The sequence below is a fragment of the Eucyclogobius newberryi genome, unplaced genomic scaffold (assembly GCF_026437365.1).
Source record: "Eucyclogobius newberryi isolate DKJ021-1_F unplaced genomic scaffold, fEucNew1.0.hap1 SCAF_9, whole genome shotgun sequence".
NCBI classification, from domain to species: Eukaryota; Metazoa; Chordata; class Actinopteri; order Gobiiformes; family Gobiidae; genus Eucyclogobius; species Eucyclogobius newberryi.
In genome coordinates, this window is record NW_027316532.1 from 28,295,818 (window position 1) to 28,313,754 (window position 17,937).

The 17,937-nt window shown below is 42.3% G+C and overlaps 1 protein-coding gene across 13 annotated transcripts in view; it reads right to left on the reverse strand.

Annotated features, from left to right (window-relative positions):
• Nucleotides 1-1,010: 1,010 nt before the first annotated feature.
• Nucleotides 1,011-17,937, reverse strand: part of LOC140354091 (ephrin type-B receptor 3-like) — a 54,859-nt gene continuing 37,932 nt past the window's right edge. The window contains exons 6-16 of one of the 13 annotated variants that reach the window (XM_072438929.1): nt 15,493-15,617; nt 14,569-14,731; nt 13,969-14,077; nt 12,823-12,875; nt 12,229-12,351; nt 10,343-10,590; nt 9,476-9,691; nt 8,355-8,540; nt 7,517-7,716; nt 4,707-4,862; nt 1,011-2,584 (exon numbers count right to left, since the gene is read on the reverse strand). In XM_072438929.1, the coding sequence (XP_072295030.1) occupies nt 2,476-2,584; nt 4,707-4,862; nt 7,517-7,716; nt 8,355-8,540; nt 9,476-9,691; nt 10,343-10,590; nt 12,229-12,351; nt 12,823-12,875; nt 13,969-14,077; nt 14,569-14,731; nt 15,493-15,617 (1,688 nt within the window). In that variant the 3' untranslated portion in view covers nt 1,011-2,475. Of the gene's footprint in view, nt 2,585-4,706; nt 4,863-7,516; nt 7,717-8,354; nt 8,541-9,475; nt 9,692-10,342; nt 10,591-12,144; nt 12,418-12,822; nt 12,876-13,968; nt 14,078-14,568; nt 14,732-15,492; nt 15,618-17,937 lie in introns of all 13 variants that reach the window. The other 12 variants (XM_072438924.1, XM_072438928.1, XM_072438926.1 and 9 more) reach the window with 12 other exon arrangements.

The window sequence follows — 17,937 nt, forward strand, 5'->3', positions numbered from 1 at the left end:
TGTATCTGTACTTTTTTATTTTTATAACAAAGTTGAGTGGGTTAATTTGGTCAATTCTTTGTATATTGTAATGATCCAGCAGTTTTAACCCTGGACAAATGAGGGTTGTGTTAGGAAAGGGCATCGAGCTTAAAAAGCATGCATAATTCATTTGCAAATGACTGACCAAATAAGAATCAAGTGGTTGCGCAACTGGCTTTAGATTAAAAACATGCTTTGCGCTGTTAGATCTAACCCAAACAATATATAAACGGACTTTAAAATTCCATGCGAGACACCGCACTTAACGAAAATGCAAAAATAGTCTGGACTTGGATGCATCTGCTATCATTTAGAACCCGGGGGGTACACAAACTCGTGCATTCTCCGGGAATTGTAGTCGACTTTGCACTGTACTGATCACGCAGGAGACTGAGCGGAGACACGTTGATTGCGAGCCAGACAGGAAATTAAGAGAGATAATGATAGGTCAGCCTGTCACGCTGTACACTGTCTCTGCGGCGATGGCTCCTGACAATGCCTGATCCGTTCCTGTGGTAATCGACCTGACAGGCGGAGACCAAAAGGTTTCTCCAGGATTCTCTGATGAGACGGAAAAGAGCGTGGGCCCAGTGACGGAGCTCTGCCTCTGGGCCTACTCCTGATGATTGGCAGGTAAGTTGACAAGTCTGACACAGCACTATGTCAGGGTTTAACAAGTCTCTAAAACCTATGGTATGTTAAGACAAGCTGGCTGTGTGAGGAATTATGAGAAAAATCACAGCCGAGAGACACCGATGAATCTCTGACACGTGTTAAGGTGCATAGAAGATGATTAGTGAAGCCCCAGTGCTTTGGGAAACGCTCTCCTGAACTTGAGGAATTTTATCCAGTTTTTAGGTTTATGCATATACTGTATAGAGAGTAACAATATGGTTTGTACAATGTCAATGCAAATAATATTAGTCTTGTCTTGAAAACTCTCATTTAGCGAATTCCACCCCAACCCAAACATTTCACAAAACACAGAATTTTTGTCAAAACACAGAATTTCATTTGTTATTTATCATATTTTTGTTACAAAACATTTACAGGCTGTTTAGAACAACAACAAAAATACAATATCCAATTTATATGTCTTTTCTTTAGTTTAATGAGAATCCTCTTGAAATTCCTCTCACTTCTGATTGTTCCACAGTCCCAAATGGCCAAAGGTCCACCTGGTTTTGGTGCGGGGGGGGAATGGGTGGGGGAGGTACAAATAAATACATAGGGCAGGAAATTAAAACAAGAATTTTGATAATTCTAAATCCAGGAAATATTAAGTAGAAAGTAAGGTGTCCGTCATAGTTTCTCTCCGTATGATGCATACATATAATTATATATGTGTGGAAGTCAAAAGTTCTTTTTTAAATTCAATAAAAAAGTTTAACAGTTTTCCACAGAATATAGCGTAATTTTTGCTCCATGTCACGGTTCAGTTCATGCGGTAACTCTCCACGTTGGCAAATAGCGGAAGCTGTATTGTACAGTATATTAGTGTGCAACTAACACACTCCCAAACCCACGCACTCTGTCCTCTGTCATTCACTCACACATGTGCACACTGGGTACAAAAACACACACAAAAGGCCAAGTGGTCGGTCACTGTGGTACAGTCTCTTGTAGCACATGAAGTGTCCATCAGGGGCTGACTTGGTTTATTTTGAAGTCCTTTATCTCCCAATTGTGGAAAAAGTGAAAACAAAAATGTGCACTAATACGTAGGTGTAATGAAACACAGAGAAGAGATAATGGACAGATGATCCAAATGAAGACCTGAAGGAGTCAGGTCGGGGTGCAGAGGTCGTGTGGATGAAGCAGCCCAAACAGTATCCAGAAATGTGGCCACCATCACTCGTCCTCTGACCTGTATCCTTGCCCAGACCTGATCATACACCTCCCCAGCAAGGACCCTTTTGGATAACACACCTTCAATATGAAGATGGAAAATAACACATATGTGCATTTAGAAAGAGGAAGCAACAACAGCTAGCCGGGGGTACTTTGACCTTGTCTGGGTCAAAATACCTCTGTCATTTCCTTTGATATTATGTTTATGTTATTTCCATGAATCAGGGAGTGTCATTTATGCCATGTTCACAACCATCACGGATGGAATTGGATCAGAAGGTTAAGGCAAACCACATGAGAACGCACATGCAAATCCATTAGACACTGGAGGTGACAGTGAGGCATGGGGAAGGGTTTTGTCTTAAAAGCCGAACACAAAACTTCTTGTTGGATGAAAAAGTAATGGTAAATAAAACTGAGAGAAGCTGAAGCGGCGGTGAGAAGGAGAAAAGACTAGTCAGAGGCACGGCACGCCTGTTCTTTGTGTCTAATTGGAGGGGATGGTGAGGCAGCTTGGGGTTTCCCATGGCTCTTTCCGGCCCCGTTCAGCCCCAGGAGTCTGTCTGTCCTTAGACTTTATCAGTCCGAGTGTCCCAGCGCTGCTCACACTTGTACAGGAAGCGTTTGGTTCATCTGTAATCGCATGTCCTGAATGCTACCAAGAATCTTCTTCTGATGTCCAGCTAGCGTCACTCCTATCCGCAACAAGTCCCTGTGAGATGAGAGAGAACAGGTGGTTTAGTGATAACGCACATAAGTCAACACGTAACATTTTCACTTTCACCTATGAGCAAATACACACTATAAGGAACAAATGTTTGCCATAGAATAAGCTTCTGGTGGGTTAAGTCAACAGAACAAGGGACACTCATGTCGGTGGATGCGGTGAACACAGAATTTGTCCGTTGCTCGGCAGATGTGAAAGCGCTATAACCTCACTGGTAATGATTTACAGAGCCATTTGCCACTGTCCACACGCAGAGAGATATGCCTTTCCCTTCCGGTTCCTAATTTGATCATGTCTAAATCAATCAAGATGTGTTTTATAAAGTCAATGTAGATTCCGTACACGAAAAATCCTGAAATGGTGGGAAATCCTTGGCATACTGTTAATATTACCACGCCTTGGGAGGGGGCACCTACGCCAGGAGTCATTAGTCAGACGGCACAATCTAATCATCAAGGCTTTGTTTGGTTTAACACCGCGCTTTTCCGCTCACTTGTTTGATTTCCCAAGTTGATAGCTGCGCAAAAAGGGTCTGGCGTCTAGGCCCTGCGATTAACTGATTGTTGGTTCTCCGCCACAGTCTGCGTACGTCTCATTCATCTACACACACACTGTATAATCTAATATTACACGTGATTACCGTGGACTTCCTGAAGGGCTGCCTATCTTTCGACGTGGGCACACAGACCAACACAAGACAGTGCCAGTCAAGTATACATATTAAATCTGCGTATCCTCCCTCTCAAAACGACCACAATAAATAATAAATACTTGTTTTTAAGCGCCCCCCCATCAGTGCAGCGATGGAGGATAAAATGATAATAAATGGGGACTATTAGAGGAATTACTGGCCATTAAGGGCAGCAGAGAGCTTCAGTACAGCACACCTGTCAGCCTGCTCAAATTGAAACAAATTACCCCCGCCTCCGCCGCCTATTATGCAGCTAATGAGGAAGATTTATTTATCATTATCGTCCTAATTCATTCATTTGATCATCACCGGCCCGCAATTTAGCCCAAAGATTCCATTACATAATTTCCTGTTTGTAAACACACAGGGAGGCACCAAGGTCGACCAGTGACCACGGTTAAGGAAAGCGGCGCAATGATTAGCGTAGATTATGACTTGTTAGCTCGTGCAGCAGGTGATATTAGCCTCATCCTTATTGCATGAACCTTTCCATTGCACAGGAAATGTGATTTGCATGCTACTTGGCATTCCCTCTTGTGTTATTCTTGGCTGGTAGAATAACATAATTGGAGTTCTTTACAACTGCCTCTGGATAAATATTTGCTGGAGCAATACTCTGTGTAATTACCATGTAAAAGCTTTTAATTCAAGCTGGGATATCTGACTTTTTTATTTTGCTCTAAACAGTATATCATGAATATATCATGAAAGACACTGACAAAATGATACCACTGCACACTGTTTGCAGCTAATAATTAAGTATTCTATTTCTTATCGACCCAGAAGTAAGAGCCAAGAAGCAGCACTCTAATTGGCTGTGCTCGGTCCTCCCCAGTTTCACTTTGCTGGCTGAAATAAGCTGTTCCGAAATGTGCATGCACCAAAAAAATGTTCAACAAAAACATTGCAATGCAAACTCATGCTGTGTGCTGTGTGTATATATATCATATATCATGTGTGTATATATATATATCATGTCCATTAGTCCTTTAGGAACTATACTAGCTTTTGACCCTTATGAATGGTCACAAATGGTAAAAGGTAAATATTATGTTGGGCTTTACGTCAAGGAACCACTCATTCACACACATTTATAAACCAGTGTACGCAGACACAGGCGGGTTACAATAATCCTCTGTGGGAGCCAGAATTGCACCAACCTGTGGATCTGACCGCTCTACCAACATGTCCATGGGATTCGAACTGCCAACCTTCATATCAAAAGAGGAACACCCTACAAACTGAGCTGCTGCCGCCCCTGTCACACCCTCGTGGCTAGACTCTCTGTGTATTAAAATGTCATCATCCGTTTTAAATTAGCATACACATTTCTATTTCCCACAAGGTCAATCTATGTACGTCTAATTTGACTCAACCACTCCGGGCCTGATTATATGAACCCCTTCTCAGACTCACTCTGCTGTCATCTGGGCCACCAGGTCGAATGACGCAAATCCGGCGTTGACGAAGTTGTCACGGTAACGGCTCATCTTGATGGCGTCCAGCCAGTCCCCCACAGTGGTGAAAGTGGTATAGTCGGGCACACAGCGGTCAAGCAAGGGCTGAGAGACCCTACAATTCATAAGGGAGGGGAGGGAGAGAGAGAAAGAGAGAGGGTTAAGGTCGTGTGTCTCTGCCAGGCCCAACCTCGCACCCGGACGCCCCAGCTGAGTGCCACCTCTCCCCCTCTCCTCTCCCCCTCCTCCTCTCATCCCGCAGTGTAAGGAGCTGTGTGCAGGGGGCAGGGCGGGGGTCACTGTGGGGACCGGCTGGAGGCTCGGCGTGGAGGTGTTCAGTCATTTCATACAGATGTGCAGTTTTAAATTTGACATTCAATTCTCTCCAAAACACCAACGAAATTTTGAGTAAATTGAAAGGGGCATGGTCTCCCTTTACAGCAGTCTAATGGGACAAAATGATTTATGCATCACATTCGCATCGAAATGGAACGACATTTGGCAAACACTTCATCGGAATGTGAAAATGCCCGTGCAATGTAAACACAGATGTCGGCGCGTGGCTTGCCTTATGTGCGGGGAAGATGTTGACTAAGCGACCGGCGAATGATGGCGGTAAATGGGCAGAGTGCGCTTCGATGTCCGCACTAGTCTGTGATTTATGTGACGGGACGGCGCGTTTATATTTAGCAGCATGCACGGCGTAAAACGACTATCACTGGTTTAACGTGTTTGGCTTTTTTGTACACCTGTTGACAAGCGTAAAAGACCTTTCGCATCGAATCTGCTTTGATCAAGGCTGCAGATAGCGAGGCCACCGTGCGAGTTTTAATAAGTCTGGGCCGCACGCTATGGAGCAAAACAGCGTGAGGGTGACCCGGAGGTGTCTACTGAACCAGGGAGGAGAAAGAGCTGCACTGTCTTTCTGCCGTGCTCTGCTGATCCTGTCATCCTTTTTGATGGCATTAGATTCATTAACAATTTAAAGAGAAAGACCAGGAGAAAAAAAAAAAAAGAAAAGCCCAAAAAAAGAGCCTATAGTTTAATAAGATTGATACAGAGGCTCCATTGAGTGGTGTAGATGGAGTGATTTTTAATAAGGCCTGCGTTTGGGAGTCCCTGGCCCCGGGGCTGTTGTTAACGCACAACTCTGGCTTCTCTTAATAGACCATTGTTAGGCATCTTTCTATAAAGCTGACTTCAAAAGGGTCCAGACAGTTGCTGGCCACATGTGAGCCCGAAGCTGGGGAACAGCAGGAGAAATGTGAGAGACGCTGGAGTCAAGGTCAATAGCTTGCGTTAGAATTTAAAGCATAAAAACTCCACTAAAAGTAAAATTCGTCATTGTGAACAATAGATTTGATCGATGTGTTATGGAGCTATAGGAGTGAGCAAGCATATTAGCCAGTATACATTGTTTTTTCTATAATAAAGGTGCAAGAATATTCAAAATACATAATTAAATCTCATGATGATCACACAAAGTTTTGAGAATACTATATTTTGTATCTTTCGGCAATGCAGGACAATTCAAAAGCTCTTCACATACACAACATCTATTATTCTATGCTCAGATCTTCACTTAAATGCCCTCAAGTTCTGGGCTTAGATGTAATTCCCATTAAGCCACAAGACCAAGACATCTCAAAGGAGTCACAAATACAAAGACCCATCCCAAAAGTAAATGTTTTGCCTCTGACTTAAGTCTTTAAATTGTGTACCCATCAAAGCTCTCTCTCATTATGTACATCGTGAGCGTTTACACCTTCAATAGCAGCCGGGGCTTTTCAGCAAGAGGCCATCTCTCCGCTGGCCCGTTTAAAATCTTGTTAGAGGCTAATTAAAAGGCGCCACCATCTCTTTTTTTGCATCGCCTTAATCGAACTAATTAACTGCAAGCCTAATCTTCCAAGAACGTCACTCTGAAGCCAACCGAGACCCTGGCTTTCCTCTTGAGCCTGTGCCAGGATTGTCTGGAGCCCTCCCCTAAGACACAAAGACCCGGGCGGCATGATGGGTAGGTAGGTCAACTGCCTCTAATTCAGTCTCCAACCTCTCCACTTTCCCACTTCATACCGAGATGTAGTTTGAAGAGCGCGGCAGAAAGGGCAAAATGTAGACGTTGTTGAAAAGTTTAGAACTGTCGATTACGCAACTCCGTCGTTATATTGCAGAGAACGTAAGCTTGGATTGACATTTTGATCTAGCTGCGCAACTGCTTTGAATAGGGCTGTAATTGAATGATTCTTGGTAGAAGTAAAGACTTGCGTTGTGCATCAATTAGTCAATTAAAACTAAGTCAACTAAAAGGAGACGAGACAAAAACAAAAAGTCTCAAAACTATCCCTATGCTTGACCCAAAGAAGCCCACTAAAAAGGCAGCATATGGTAAATTCACAATCCACTCTCCCAAAGCTCTAATAAAAACACTGGTCGACTAACACGACAAAGATGAATCAACTAAACGCTAACAGCTCCATACTCTTCAAGTGTGTTCACCAAGTTAGTTTTGTTCCTCTGTCCACTTTTGAAGGATACGGACCAACGCGAACAAGAAATCCCACATCGTTTTGAAGATGCTCTAACTGTCAAACCGTTACAATGTATAATGCATTCATTGTCCTTCAGAATTGCACTCGTTTTCTATCCAGCATTTCTCAACACACGGAAAAACAACGTCGCACTTGGAGTTCAGTAACTGCACCATTAGTTCCGCTGCGCGCTATATATTTCACGCTCTATATTTGGGCGAAGACGTGGCAAACTCACCCGCTGGATTGTGTGCTGTTGGTGACCACTTTGAGGCTGGCCGCGTTGCGAATGAGTTTATCCAGTGTAGCCACGATCTGGGTGAACTTGGGTCGTAAGTTCCTCTCTTTGACCCAGCAGTCCAACATGAGCTGGTGTAGCGCTGTGGGACAGTCCATAGGAGGAGGCAGTCGGTAGTCCTGCTCCACCGCATTTATCACCTGGGAGGGAGGACAGGAGTCACAATCAATTTGCTTGGCTCAAAATAGTAGGGACAAGGACACAGTGTTGGGCAGAAAATAAAGTAGAACGGAACAAGTTGTAGGTAAGAAATTGGGTGAACTTTTCGACATGAATTCAGAATGTTATTCATAATTTTACTAGTTTAGATGCAATTACTAAGATATGATTCAGGGCAGTTTGGTCTCAGTATGTACTTCTTTTCTCAAGCAAAATGCCAAGCTAATGATTTGTTTTTGCTGTTTTAAATGCAATGACAGTTGGAAATATTTTGAAGTAAAATGATATCGGCCAAGCGAGAAAAGTAGTCAAATCAAATCCACTGTTCGTTATTGTTAAAGGTGCACTAAGTATTTTTCTGGTAGAGGGTCTGCCAGCTGCTTGTGCCTTGTGCTTTGCCTAGAATGTTCCACAGTACGGCATTAAAGTCATCTGCAGTATGTCCACGGAGAGAAGCAGAGGTCACAGTAAGAATGCTTGTTTTTTAAGGTGGTTTCTTTACGCTCTGATTGAATTAATAAAATGTATGACACCACCTCCTCCACGTGAACAAGCAGATGGCACACCAGTAAAGTGACAAAGTGCGTTTTAAAAAGATAAAACAAAAACCGACACTCACATCCTGATTGCTCATGTCCCAATATGGCCGCTCGCCGTACGACATCACTTCCCACATGACGATACCGTAGCTCCACACGTCGCTGGCGGAGGTGAACTTCCTGTAGGCGATGGCCTCGGGGGCCGTCCAGCGAATGGGGATCTTGCCTCCCTGTGGATATGCGAATGAGTAGGTGAGCATGAAATACTGGAGGGATGGAGCACGGACACGGATCACATACACACACGAGAGGGAAGAGAGAGGGTGAGTCAAGGAAAACACAAGGGTCCACTCACAAGGTTAGTACAAAACATGGTATGAGCATATGGACAAATATATGGACTATACAGATTCTAGTAGTGTACACTTTATATGCTGCATGGTATTCTTATAGGAATATCATGACAGCAAGTGTGAGGTTCTTATACACATTTATAAGAGTATGTGGTACAACAGGATATATAGCAGAGGTGGAAAGTAGATATATCTAACTAAGTACATCCATAAAATCTAAAGCATATTAAACGTTTGTAAGTATTTATAAGGCATTATTAAGCACTAGTTATTTGTTTATAATCACTTAGACAATGACTTGCATTTGTAGATGACTTATAATGCAGCTGCTTATTAAACTGATGATAATAACTAAGTGATAAATGTTAGCAAATGCCTTATAAGGTCTTATAAGCAAATACTTAGTCAGGGTTTATTACCGTATTTTTTATTACCGTTTTATTACCGTTTTTTCATAGTTTTTGACAGGGTGCGACTTATACTTATATTTATACTTGTATACTTTTACACTTATACTCCGGAGCGACTTATATGTGATATTAATTGTTATTTTCACACTTGCAACCGCATTTCATACTCCAGTGCAACTTATATATGTTTTTTTTTCTTCTCTATTATGCAATTTTTGGCTGGTGCGACTTAATAGTAATAATAGTTTACTGGGCAACTTTATTTTGAAGTGCTACCACGCTTTTTGAGTAGTAGTATTGTAACTGTGGCAAAGGAAGTTCCAAAGTACTTTTTTCTGTGTCCGCGAGTAATACTTCATCACTACTTTTACTTGAGTGTTCCCTCCCGCCTCGGATAAAACCTATGTTATGGTCCAAAAAGTCACGCTCCTCACTCACCAGCGAGCTAGTGTACGTGGGGTCAGTGGGGTCGTCCTCCAGGAAGCGTGACAGGCCAAAGTCGGACACTTTACACACGAGGTTACTGTTGACCAGGATGTTTCGCGCTGCCAGGTCTCTGTGCACGTAGTTCATATCTGACAGGTACTTCATGCCCGCTGCAATGCCCCGCAGCATGCCCACCAGCTGGATCACAGTGAACTGACCGTCGTTCAACTGCAAAAGAAGAAAGAAAAACACATTCAAAATTGGTACAGTGTTGCAACGTTTTGTATTATTTGTTTGGGAAAAGATGATATTTCTCATCCGATCAAACATTTCCAAGTGAATAACTAAAAAATGAACTATACGTACATATAATCTACTAGATAGCCATTTCATTGTTCAGTTTAAAGTACATGGACTGTGAAATAAATGTAATTCTTAAATGTCTATTAATATATCCATGCTTATTAATGCTTTCAAGATAACACACCTTATAGAGAAAAAAAACAAAAGAATATAACATTTGACATAGTTCCCCTTAAACCCCCAAATATATGTCAAATATGTACATTTTTACATATTTTCCACTTCATAAATATCCATTGTTATTTAAGCACAGTCCTTCACAGATTCATTTTATATAATTCCATAGTATTTTTTGTCATTGCAGTGGACAGGACAGATTTAAATGGGGTAAAGGGTGGAAAGAGACATCAAGCAAACTGCCTGAGTCACAACCCTGTGACAAGCACAGAGCCTGCAGCCTGGACCACTACACTATTGTGCAACAAATGTTTTCTGCACCAGACAAGTAAGGAAAAGTATGACATAAATATTAAACATAATCTGCAATTTGCTTTTTCATAAAAAACACAAACTTACCCTCAAGAACGAGTCGAGCGCTCCATTCTCCATAAACTCAGTCACGATCATGACGGGCCTGCTCTTGGTCACCACTCCCTCCAGGCGGATGATGTTGGGGTGGTCAAACTGTCCCATGATGGAGGCTTCGGACAGGAAGTCTCTCCTCTGCCGGTCGGTGTAGCCCACTTTCAGAGTCTTGATCGCTACGATGATTTCCCTCCGCCCCGGCAGCTTGAGGCGACCGCGACACACCTCCCCAAACTCTCCTGCGATACAGCCCATGTGGGACAGGCGGAGGAACGATGGACAGACAGACGGACAAAGAGAGGGAGAGGGGAGAGAGGCCATGATGGAACAAAGTGGAGGAGAGTGGGGGAAGAAAGGGGACAGTTAACTGGTTAGAACCAAGGAGCAAGGGAAGGGCTAGCAAAGGTGGGGTGGCTTTCAAAGGGAGTAGAGGAAGGACTGCAAAATAAGCCTAGGCCACTGTCAATGGGATGATGGGTGCTAGCATGGTGACAAACATAATGTGCTTTGGGTGCTGTTAGGCTATGATTAAATACATAAAATGACTGGCATGAAGCGCAATGAGGGCAGGTGGGAGCGTTTAGTAGCAAAAGCGTGAAAAATACTAATGCAAATAGGGTCTAATCAAAGAAGAAGAAGAATGGGGGATGGATGGCTTAGACTTCAGATTGGCTTGAGTAGCGAGCGCATGAGGAAGAGAGAGGAGGAGAGAGCAGCTTGGGCGTTTTGGGAGTCGAAGAGGACATTTTGTGTTTAGAGTCTACAACCAAGCGTGTGCAAGAATGTGAGAAAATGAAGCAGCAGCAGCAGCAATTGTGTGAATATGGAAGTTGTAATGAAGTGATCATGGATGGATGGATTGAGGGAGGAGCAGAGCACAGGAAGGAGGGACAAGGGGGGAGGAAAGGGACTTGTCACTTTTAAGGCGAATGCTGGGAAGCGACGGGTTTTTCAGGTAGTAGTAGCCTCAGCAGTAGAAGAGGTAGTAGCTTGTCGCAGAAGAAGTAGTAGTAGCAGTAGTATTGGCAGAAGCAGAAGTAGTAGCAAGGTTCTCCCATCTCTGCCTTCACAACAGCCTCAGATACAATTCTAACTCAACGTGACATTTCCTGCAGCTTATGAGCAGAAATATGATTTAATAATTATATATTATATTTAAAAAGGTATACAAAAGATAAATAAATGACTACATCATCAAATTGACTTTAAAAGGGACACACCCACATTGTGCACAAAATACAAGTGTTTACATTCAGTATTTGTGGGTGGAGACTGAGTCAGACAATCCTGGAAGAGTGTGCATTGGATTCATTTGTCTTGTTTTCTTTAAATACAGGGGCTTTTGCTTTGGTGCAGGGAGTTCTTTGATGTGCCCATAATCTCTGCAGAACATTCTGTTCAATGTACAGTGTGACATAATATATAATAGAAAGAATATATTAGGTATTCAATTTATGTTTTTATTAAATATTCTTGTTTGAGCAGAGTTTAATTGTTTCAGTTTCAACCAAACAACACTGAAAACATGGGATTAATTACTGTTACACACTGACTCATACCAGGATTGGACTCTAGTTTAGGGATGGGTGTAAAAACAAGTGTTCCACACATAAGGAAAAGTACAAAATAAATAGTATCAAAGGGTGCTACAACTGGGAATCAGGCTAACTCAAATACTACACATCTAGCACTAACCACATGACAGTGTCTATTTGGGGAGTCTTAGCAGGTGACAGGTAAAGATATAGGAGGAAGGGGGCGAGATGAGCTAGCGATGAATTGAATCAAAGTACCGCTTGGTGTGAAGTCCTCTAACGGAATGGCCTGGAGGTGACTAGCAGCCTTCCCCCTGTAGCTCAGGAGCTTGGGTGGGTTACCTGCGCCGATGACCTCCTCGATCTTCACGCAGGAAACATCGATCTCTTTGGCGAACTCGCGTACCGCCTCGTTGGGGTCCTCGTAGGTGAAGGGGTCAATGTAGACCTTCATACCCGGCGTTACTATGGGGGATTCAGTAGCGAGAATTGGGGAAAGTGAATCGATGCGGCCAGATAAAACTTGATGATCTAACACCAGATATACATCTCAGTTAACATTCTGCAGCGACATTTGCACACAGTTAGTCATCAAGCACAATGTCAGAGGTGGAAGGTAACGAGCTGCTCCAATTGTAGTTTCAATTCTATAATAATCACGGTGGAATAGAGAGCGGGGCGTAAGTGTCAGAGCAACAGTCATATTCGTTTGGATACAGATGATATGGAGAAACACGGTCTACTTGTACCACATTATCATTTTAACCAAGAAACGTCCATTTTTTGATGATAATTACTAAAGTATAGACGTCATATAAGCTTCCACCTCTTTACATTGCCATGGTTAGTGTATAATTAGTAAAATGCACAGAATGTTAGAGCATGCTTGCATAGAGTTGCTGTACAAACACAGCACATTTCAGCTTAGAGACTTACTGTATTGCTGCAGTTTCTCTGTGTACTCTGACTCTGAGCCATTCCTCTGCTTCCTGTTGAGATGTTTGGAAACACGGAATGAGTGACTTTGACTTGACGCGGCATGGTGCATAGAATACAAGTGAAGGCTAATTTCGGCAACGCACGGGTAGCACAACGGAACACAATGTGATTTTTTGCATGGGAGTATAATAGACCGTATCAGTGTCTGGCTGCAGAGAGATTTACAAGTAAAAGAAGGAAGTAAATGCCATTCAGAGACACAAAACTTTATAAACAGCAAACTTAATCAGTTTTCAATACATTCTCGCTTCCATTAGATACAATAAAACATCTAATTTTCCATTCTTGCATATGAACTGGGCAAGAGAGCAGCAACAGTGATATGGGGGCGGGTTGTAGAAATTACATGTTAATGCGCTGCCTTTGTTGTCTAACCACTATCCAGGGCAATAATACCCGACGGTGCATTTGCATCTCATTTCAAATTCTAATTTAGTTTGTGTAAAAATATGCCGATTCTGTGTTTTGTATTATTACTGTTCCATCCCATCTACGGCGGTCCAGAAGAGGCGAGCGGCTATGCTAAGACCCTCAGAGAGACACAAGAAATGTAAGGGAGGAGAACGTTATTATTATTCAGCGTAGCATGACCGCAGCCCACGCTTGTCAGCCACTGTCTGAACAGGCTTTTGGAGAGGACCCAGTGGGCGCTATTGTGCATGCACGAGGTGGACACACACACACACACACACACACACACAAATGAGGGTTATAGGGAAAAAAGTTATTAGCTGATGCGATGACAATTTGTAGAGTTGGGTTTTCTGTCAATTTGAGCAGTGGACAGGGCAGCATCTGGGCTCTTTGTGGTTCAGAAACAGTTGATTGTGAGAACAGGGACATAAGGGCGAGTCTATCAGGCCAAAACATCTGCTCCTCCGTTCGGCGATGGCTAAATATTTTTGGCCAAGGATGACAGCTATTCAGTGATTCTTAGAGCTAATCTGCAGTTTGGAGGATTCACAAAGGACATGGCAACCCACAAAATGAGTGTCTTAGTTTGACATGGCATGGATTTATACCATACGAAATATTTCTTTTATTTGCAGGCTTATTTCCGTTGTGTGTAGATGTGTTTCTTACCTGAGGCAGACAATGGCAATGACCACCACAGCAATGATAAAGACAAAAGTAGCCGTGATTGATCCAACAATGAGTGGCCATAGCTCTTGCCATGTCTTGGGTGGATCAGCTGGAAAAAGGAGGACAATTGTGTTATTTTGAGATTGACAACAACCAAAAAAGTACATTTTGTGATAACATTACTCCATGTGCTGAAATTGTGAATGATCTTTTCCAACCTTAAACATAGTAGTATGAATTGTTGAGCCCTTTTACCACATACGGGGGAGTAAGAAGTAGTATAGCTTATTTTTCTTGGCTATGTTTTATACGCCTGACTGCCTACTCCACAATATACTGGCATAATTGAAATCATCACCAAGGTTCCATGTCTGAGTTCTCATCTATTTTTAAATGAATTGATAGATATCTGCTCTTAAATAATGCAACTCATAAGATGTCATTGCATAGTAATGAAGCCAGATAATGAGCTCAATTGAACCTGATCCGAATATTTTCTCAGCCTTTTGGGGGATGGCTGTTTTATGATTAAAGGCAATGCTTTGGGTGAAAAAGTGCTTCTTTGCAGATCCTAAAATCTCATGTATAAATGATGCATACTTTGGAGGTTGGTGCTGAAGTCGGCCGGGATGCTGTATCGGCCGTAGCCTGCCACAGTGCGAGCTCGCACTTGGACCACATAGGGAGTACCCGCTTTCAGGCCTTCCACGCGAGCGTTGCTGCGTTGGGCTGTCATAGTGTGGGCAATAGCCTCGCCTTGATCCTGAAAGACACAGCGAGAAATCCTGAGTTAAAACTGTTATTGCACTTTTTAAAAAACTTTATTTTATATGAGGATTGCAGTGGCCGAGACTATGATCCGTGTATATAACGTGTTAATGAAGAGAACTTTAGTGTTGGGAATAATACTTTAAAAGTGTGTTTAGAATAGCAAATGCCTGCATAAAAAAGAAGATTAAAACAGCTTTATATTTGTTGCACCATTTGTTTTTTAATTTATTTATCACGTATTAGAGAATTACATGCTGTTATGTATTCCTTTGATTTTAGGAAAGTAACTGAATACTACCAAATGAAAGAGTAACTGTGGGCTACAGGAAAACCGTCACTCAAATTGTTTATTCTGCATACGAAGTTTTGATACTGAACACTGAAACTACCGTATGTCAGTGCAAAAGAACAAACAATTACTGTAGCCATGTCTGTTACAAAATGTATAATTCCTTAGCAACGAAAAGAAAGCTTCATTTTCTAAGGCATGGACTGAACCGCAGTGAGGATAAGAAGTAGAAACAAAGGTAGCATTATCAAAGGACAATGCATAATGAAAACATAAAACAGCTAAGGAAGATAGGGTAGCGGAAAAGCTAATTAGTAGAATGCGATCACACAGGAACACAAGAAAGAAAAATGCACGGAATTTTGGTTTTATCAGCAGAGGCATTGTTTCCTCACACAAGAAACAACATAAATAAAACAAAGACCAGACTAAATTAACTCAAATTAACCAACGCCGCTGCTTACCTTTTCATGGTACTTAATCTCATAGTCGAGAATGATCCCATTGGGCTTCTCCGGGGGCAACCAGGACAAGCTCATGGTGCTTGCAGTGGCCGCCATCAGGTGAACTGTGGGTACTGCAGAAGGCGCTGCACGGGACAAAACACAATACTGGCTTTAGAAGCATTTCCCATGGCGTGTCTATTCATATTCCGCAGCCATTGTCTACACGCACACAAGCCCAAATCCAGTTTTTGAAAAAGACTTTGAAAGGAAGTATGTCCGATAGTTAGTATGCAGAACCACTCCTCACTAATGCGCAGATTGTCCCCTCTCGGAGTCCTTGGGGAGGCAGGAGGGACGTGTAATTCTCCTCCGCCATCACAAAAAGAACGGCAAAAGTGATAAACAATCTCCGGTACATTGAGTTTTCTACAGTGAGATCCAGCTGCGGGCTACTAGTTTGTGCGGGATTTGAAATAGGATAGAGCACAATGGTGTCATGGCAGTGGGAGAAGCTTTATGCATTTGGGTATAGCTGTAATTTACAAAGAACACAAGCAGAGGCTGTAATCTGTGGGCAAACAATGCAACGTGACCTCTAAATTATACAGGACTGTAGTGATTTGCTCTTTTTTTTTTAGTTAGAAACGGAATCAGGTTTGTAAAGAGAATGTGTTTTAGCTGCGTTGCATTAGGAATGTCTAAATGGGGTGAGATCATGAACAAGAAACAGTGAATTGTCTTTAATACCCATTGTCTAAAACACGAGCAAAGTGAATGTGAATGTGACAAAATCTGCCAGTTAAAAAAGTACTTTACATTTAGGTGTATTTTTTGGACTATAGATTAAAGTAAAGAGACTTTTTCTTCTAAGATTATTATTTTGTTTTAGCTCTTATACATATATAGTAACATGAAAAATCACCATGACCGATTAACTAAATAATGTTGACGTCCCTACATTTCATTTTAAAAGAATGTGTTATTTTTAAGTATTCACAGAGAGAGAAATATAAGTTTAAAGCAGTAATAATTATTGTAATAGCAGTAAAATTGGATAGCGAAGTGTAGTGATATGTAACAGAAGTAAAAATGAAAAAAGAACTGGTTTGAAGTTTACTTCTGGTCACAGCAGGCGTCGTAACTCCAACCGTCCCAATCTACATTAACTCTCCCAATCTAATATTCAGATTTCCTTCAAAGTCAGCTTTTCCTCAAGGCTTCCATTTCCTCCGGGTCTCTCTTTCTCCCCTCCCCCCTCCTCTCACACTCTCACTAGTTTTGTTAAAACCTTTTTAATCCCCACTTTTTCAGTTCTTTTGATCCTCCCTTTGCGTTTCCTTTCTCTGTGTCTCCGCTGCTTAAGTTTGTGGCTAGGCATCCTTCTATGTCTCTGCCTTCGCTTCTCTGCGCCCCTCATTCTCCACCACCAGACAATGCTTCCTGGGCAAATCCCCTGGTTACCCGAGCCAGGGGATTAGGGGGGTCCTCCACTGGGACCAGAACTTGTATTAGCTGTGGTAGGTGGGCCTTGAAGCTTATCACCCCCGTTGTATTTATTTTGCTTCTTAAAAGGTGAGTTTGCATGTCGGAGATGGTCTGCGGACTCCAATCAGAGGGATAATCTGATCACAGCTGATGCTCTCTTGGCCCCTTCCTCCCACTGCTAGTTTTGTTTGACCTCTAATGGTTATTCTGAGCTTTTCACACCATGTGCCACCTCAGAAAAATGTGCCCTTTTAAGTTTTAATCGGCTAAATGAGCCCAAATCCTAACCAAGGTGTGAAAAACCAAGGGTAGAATATGCTTTTGAATGGGATCATGTCAGCTGAAAATGTAACCAAGGCTAACCTGGTTCGGTCTTGGTCTGAGTGGACTTTTTTCTTGCTAGTAATCCAACTTTTTATTGTTCTGTACGCGGCTGAGCTTTTGGGATGTTGTTTTCTTTCTTTTTTTGGACTATTGATCCTGGTTTGAGCCCAGTATTAATCATTACGTAGACTTGGTTTGACTTAACTGCACTCACTCTCTACCGGATCAATAACAAGAGCTGTACAGAGGATAACGAAAACTGAAAATGTAACCATGACTACGAGTGTGCACAGACATGGTTTTGTCCTGACCTAGTCCTGGTTTAGGTCTGGTCTAGGTCATGTTAAGTTCTGGGTAAAGTTTAGATGTGAAACAAATGACACGCTACACTTGAAATTCATCCCCTAATCTCTCCATCTGAACTGTGTTAATGATAAATTTGAATTAAACTAGCAAGTGTTAGCGCTCATTTATTGATCAATGTCTGATCTACATATGATCATCTTAATTCCATGCTAAACCCTTTATTCAAACTAAGCTAAACTGTTATAGCAGTGGCCCCACTTCACTGCTTGATAATAACGGGCACATCTCTTGCCTTCAGCCCATTGCCAAACCAGTTGTAACAGAAAAGCTCGCTGCCCCACAATGCAC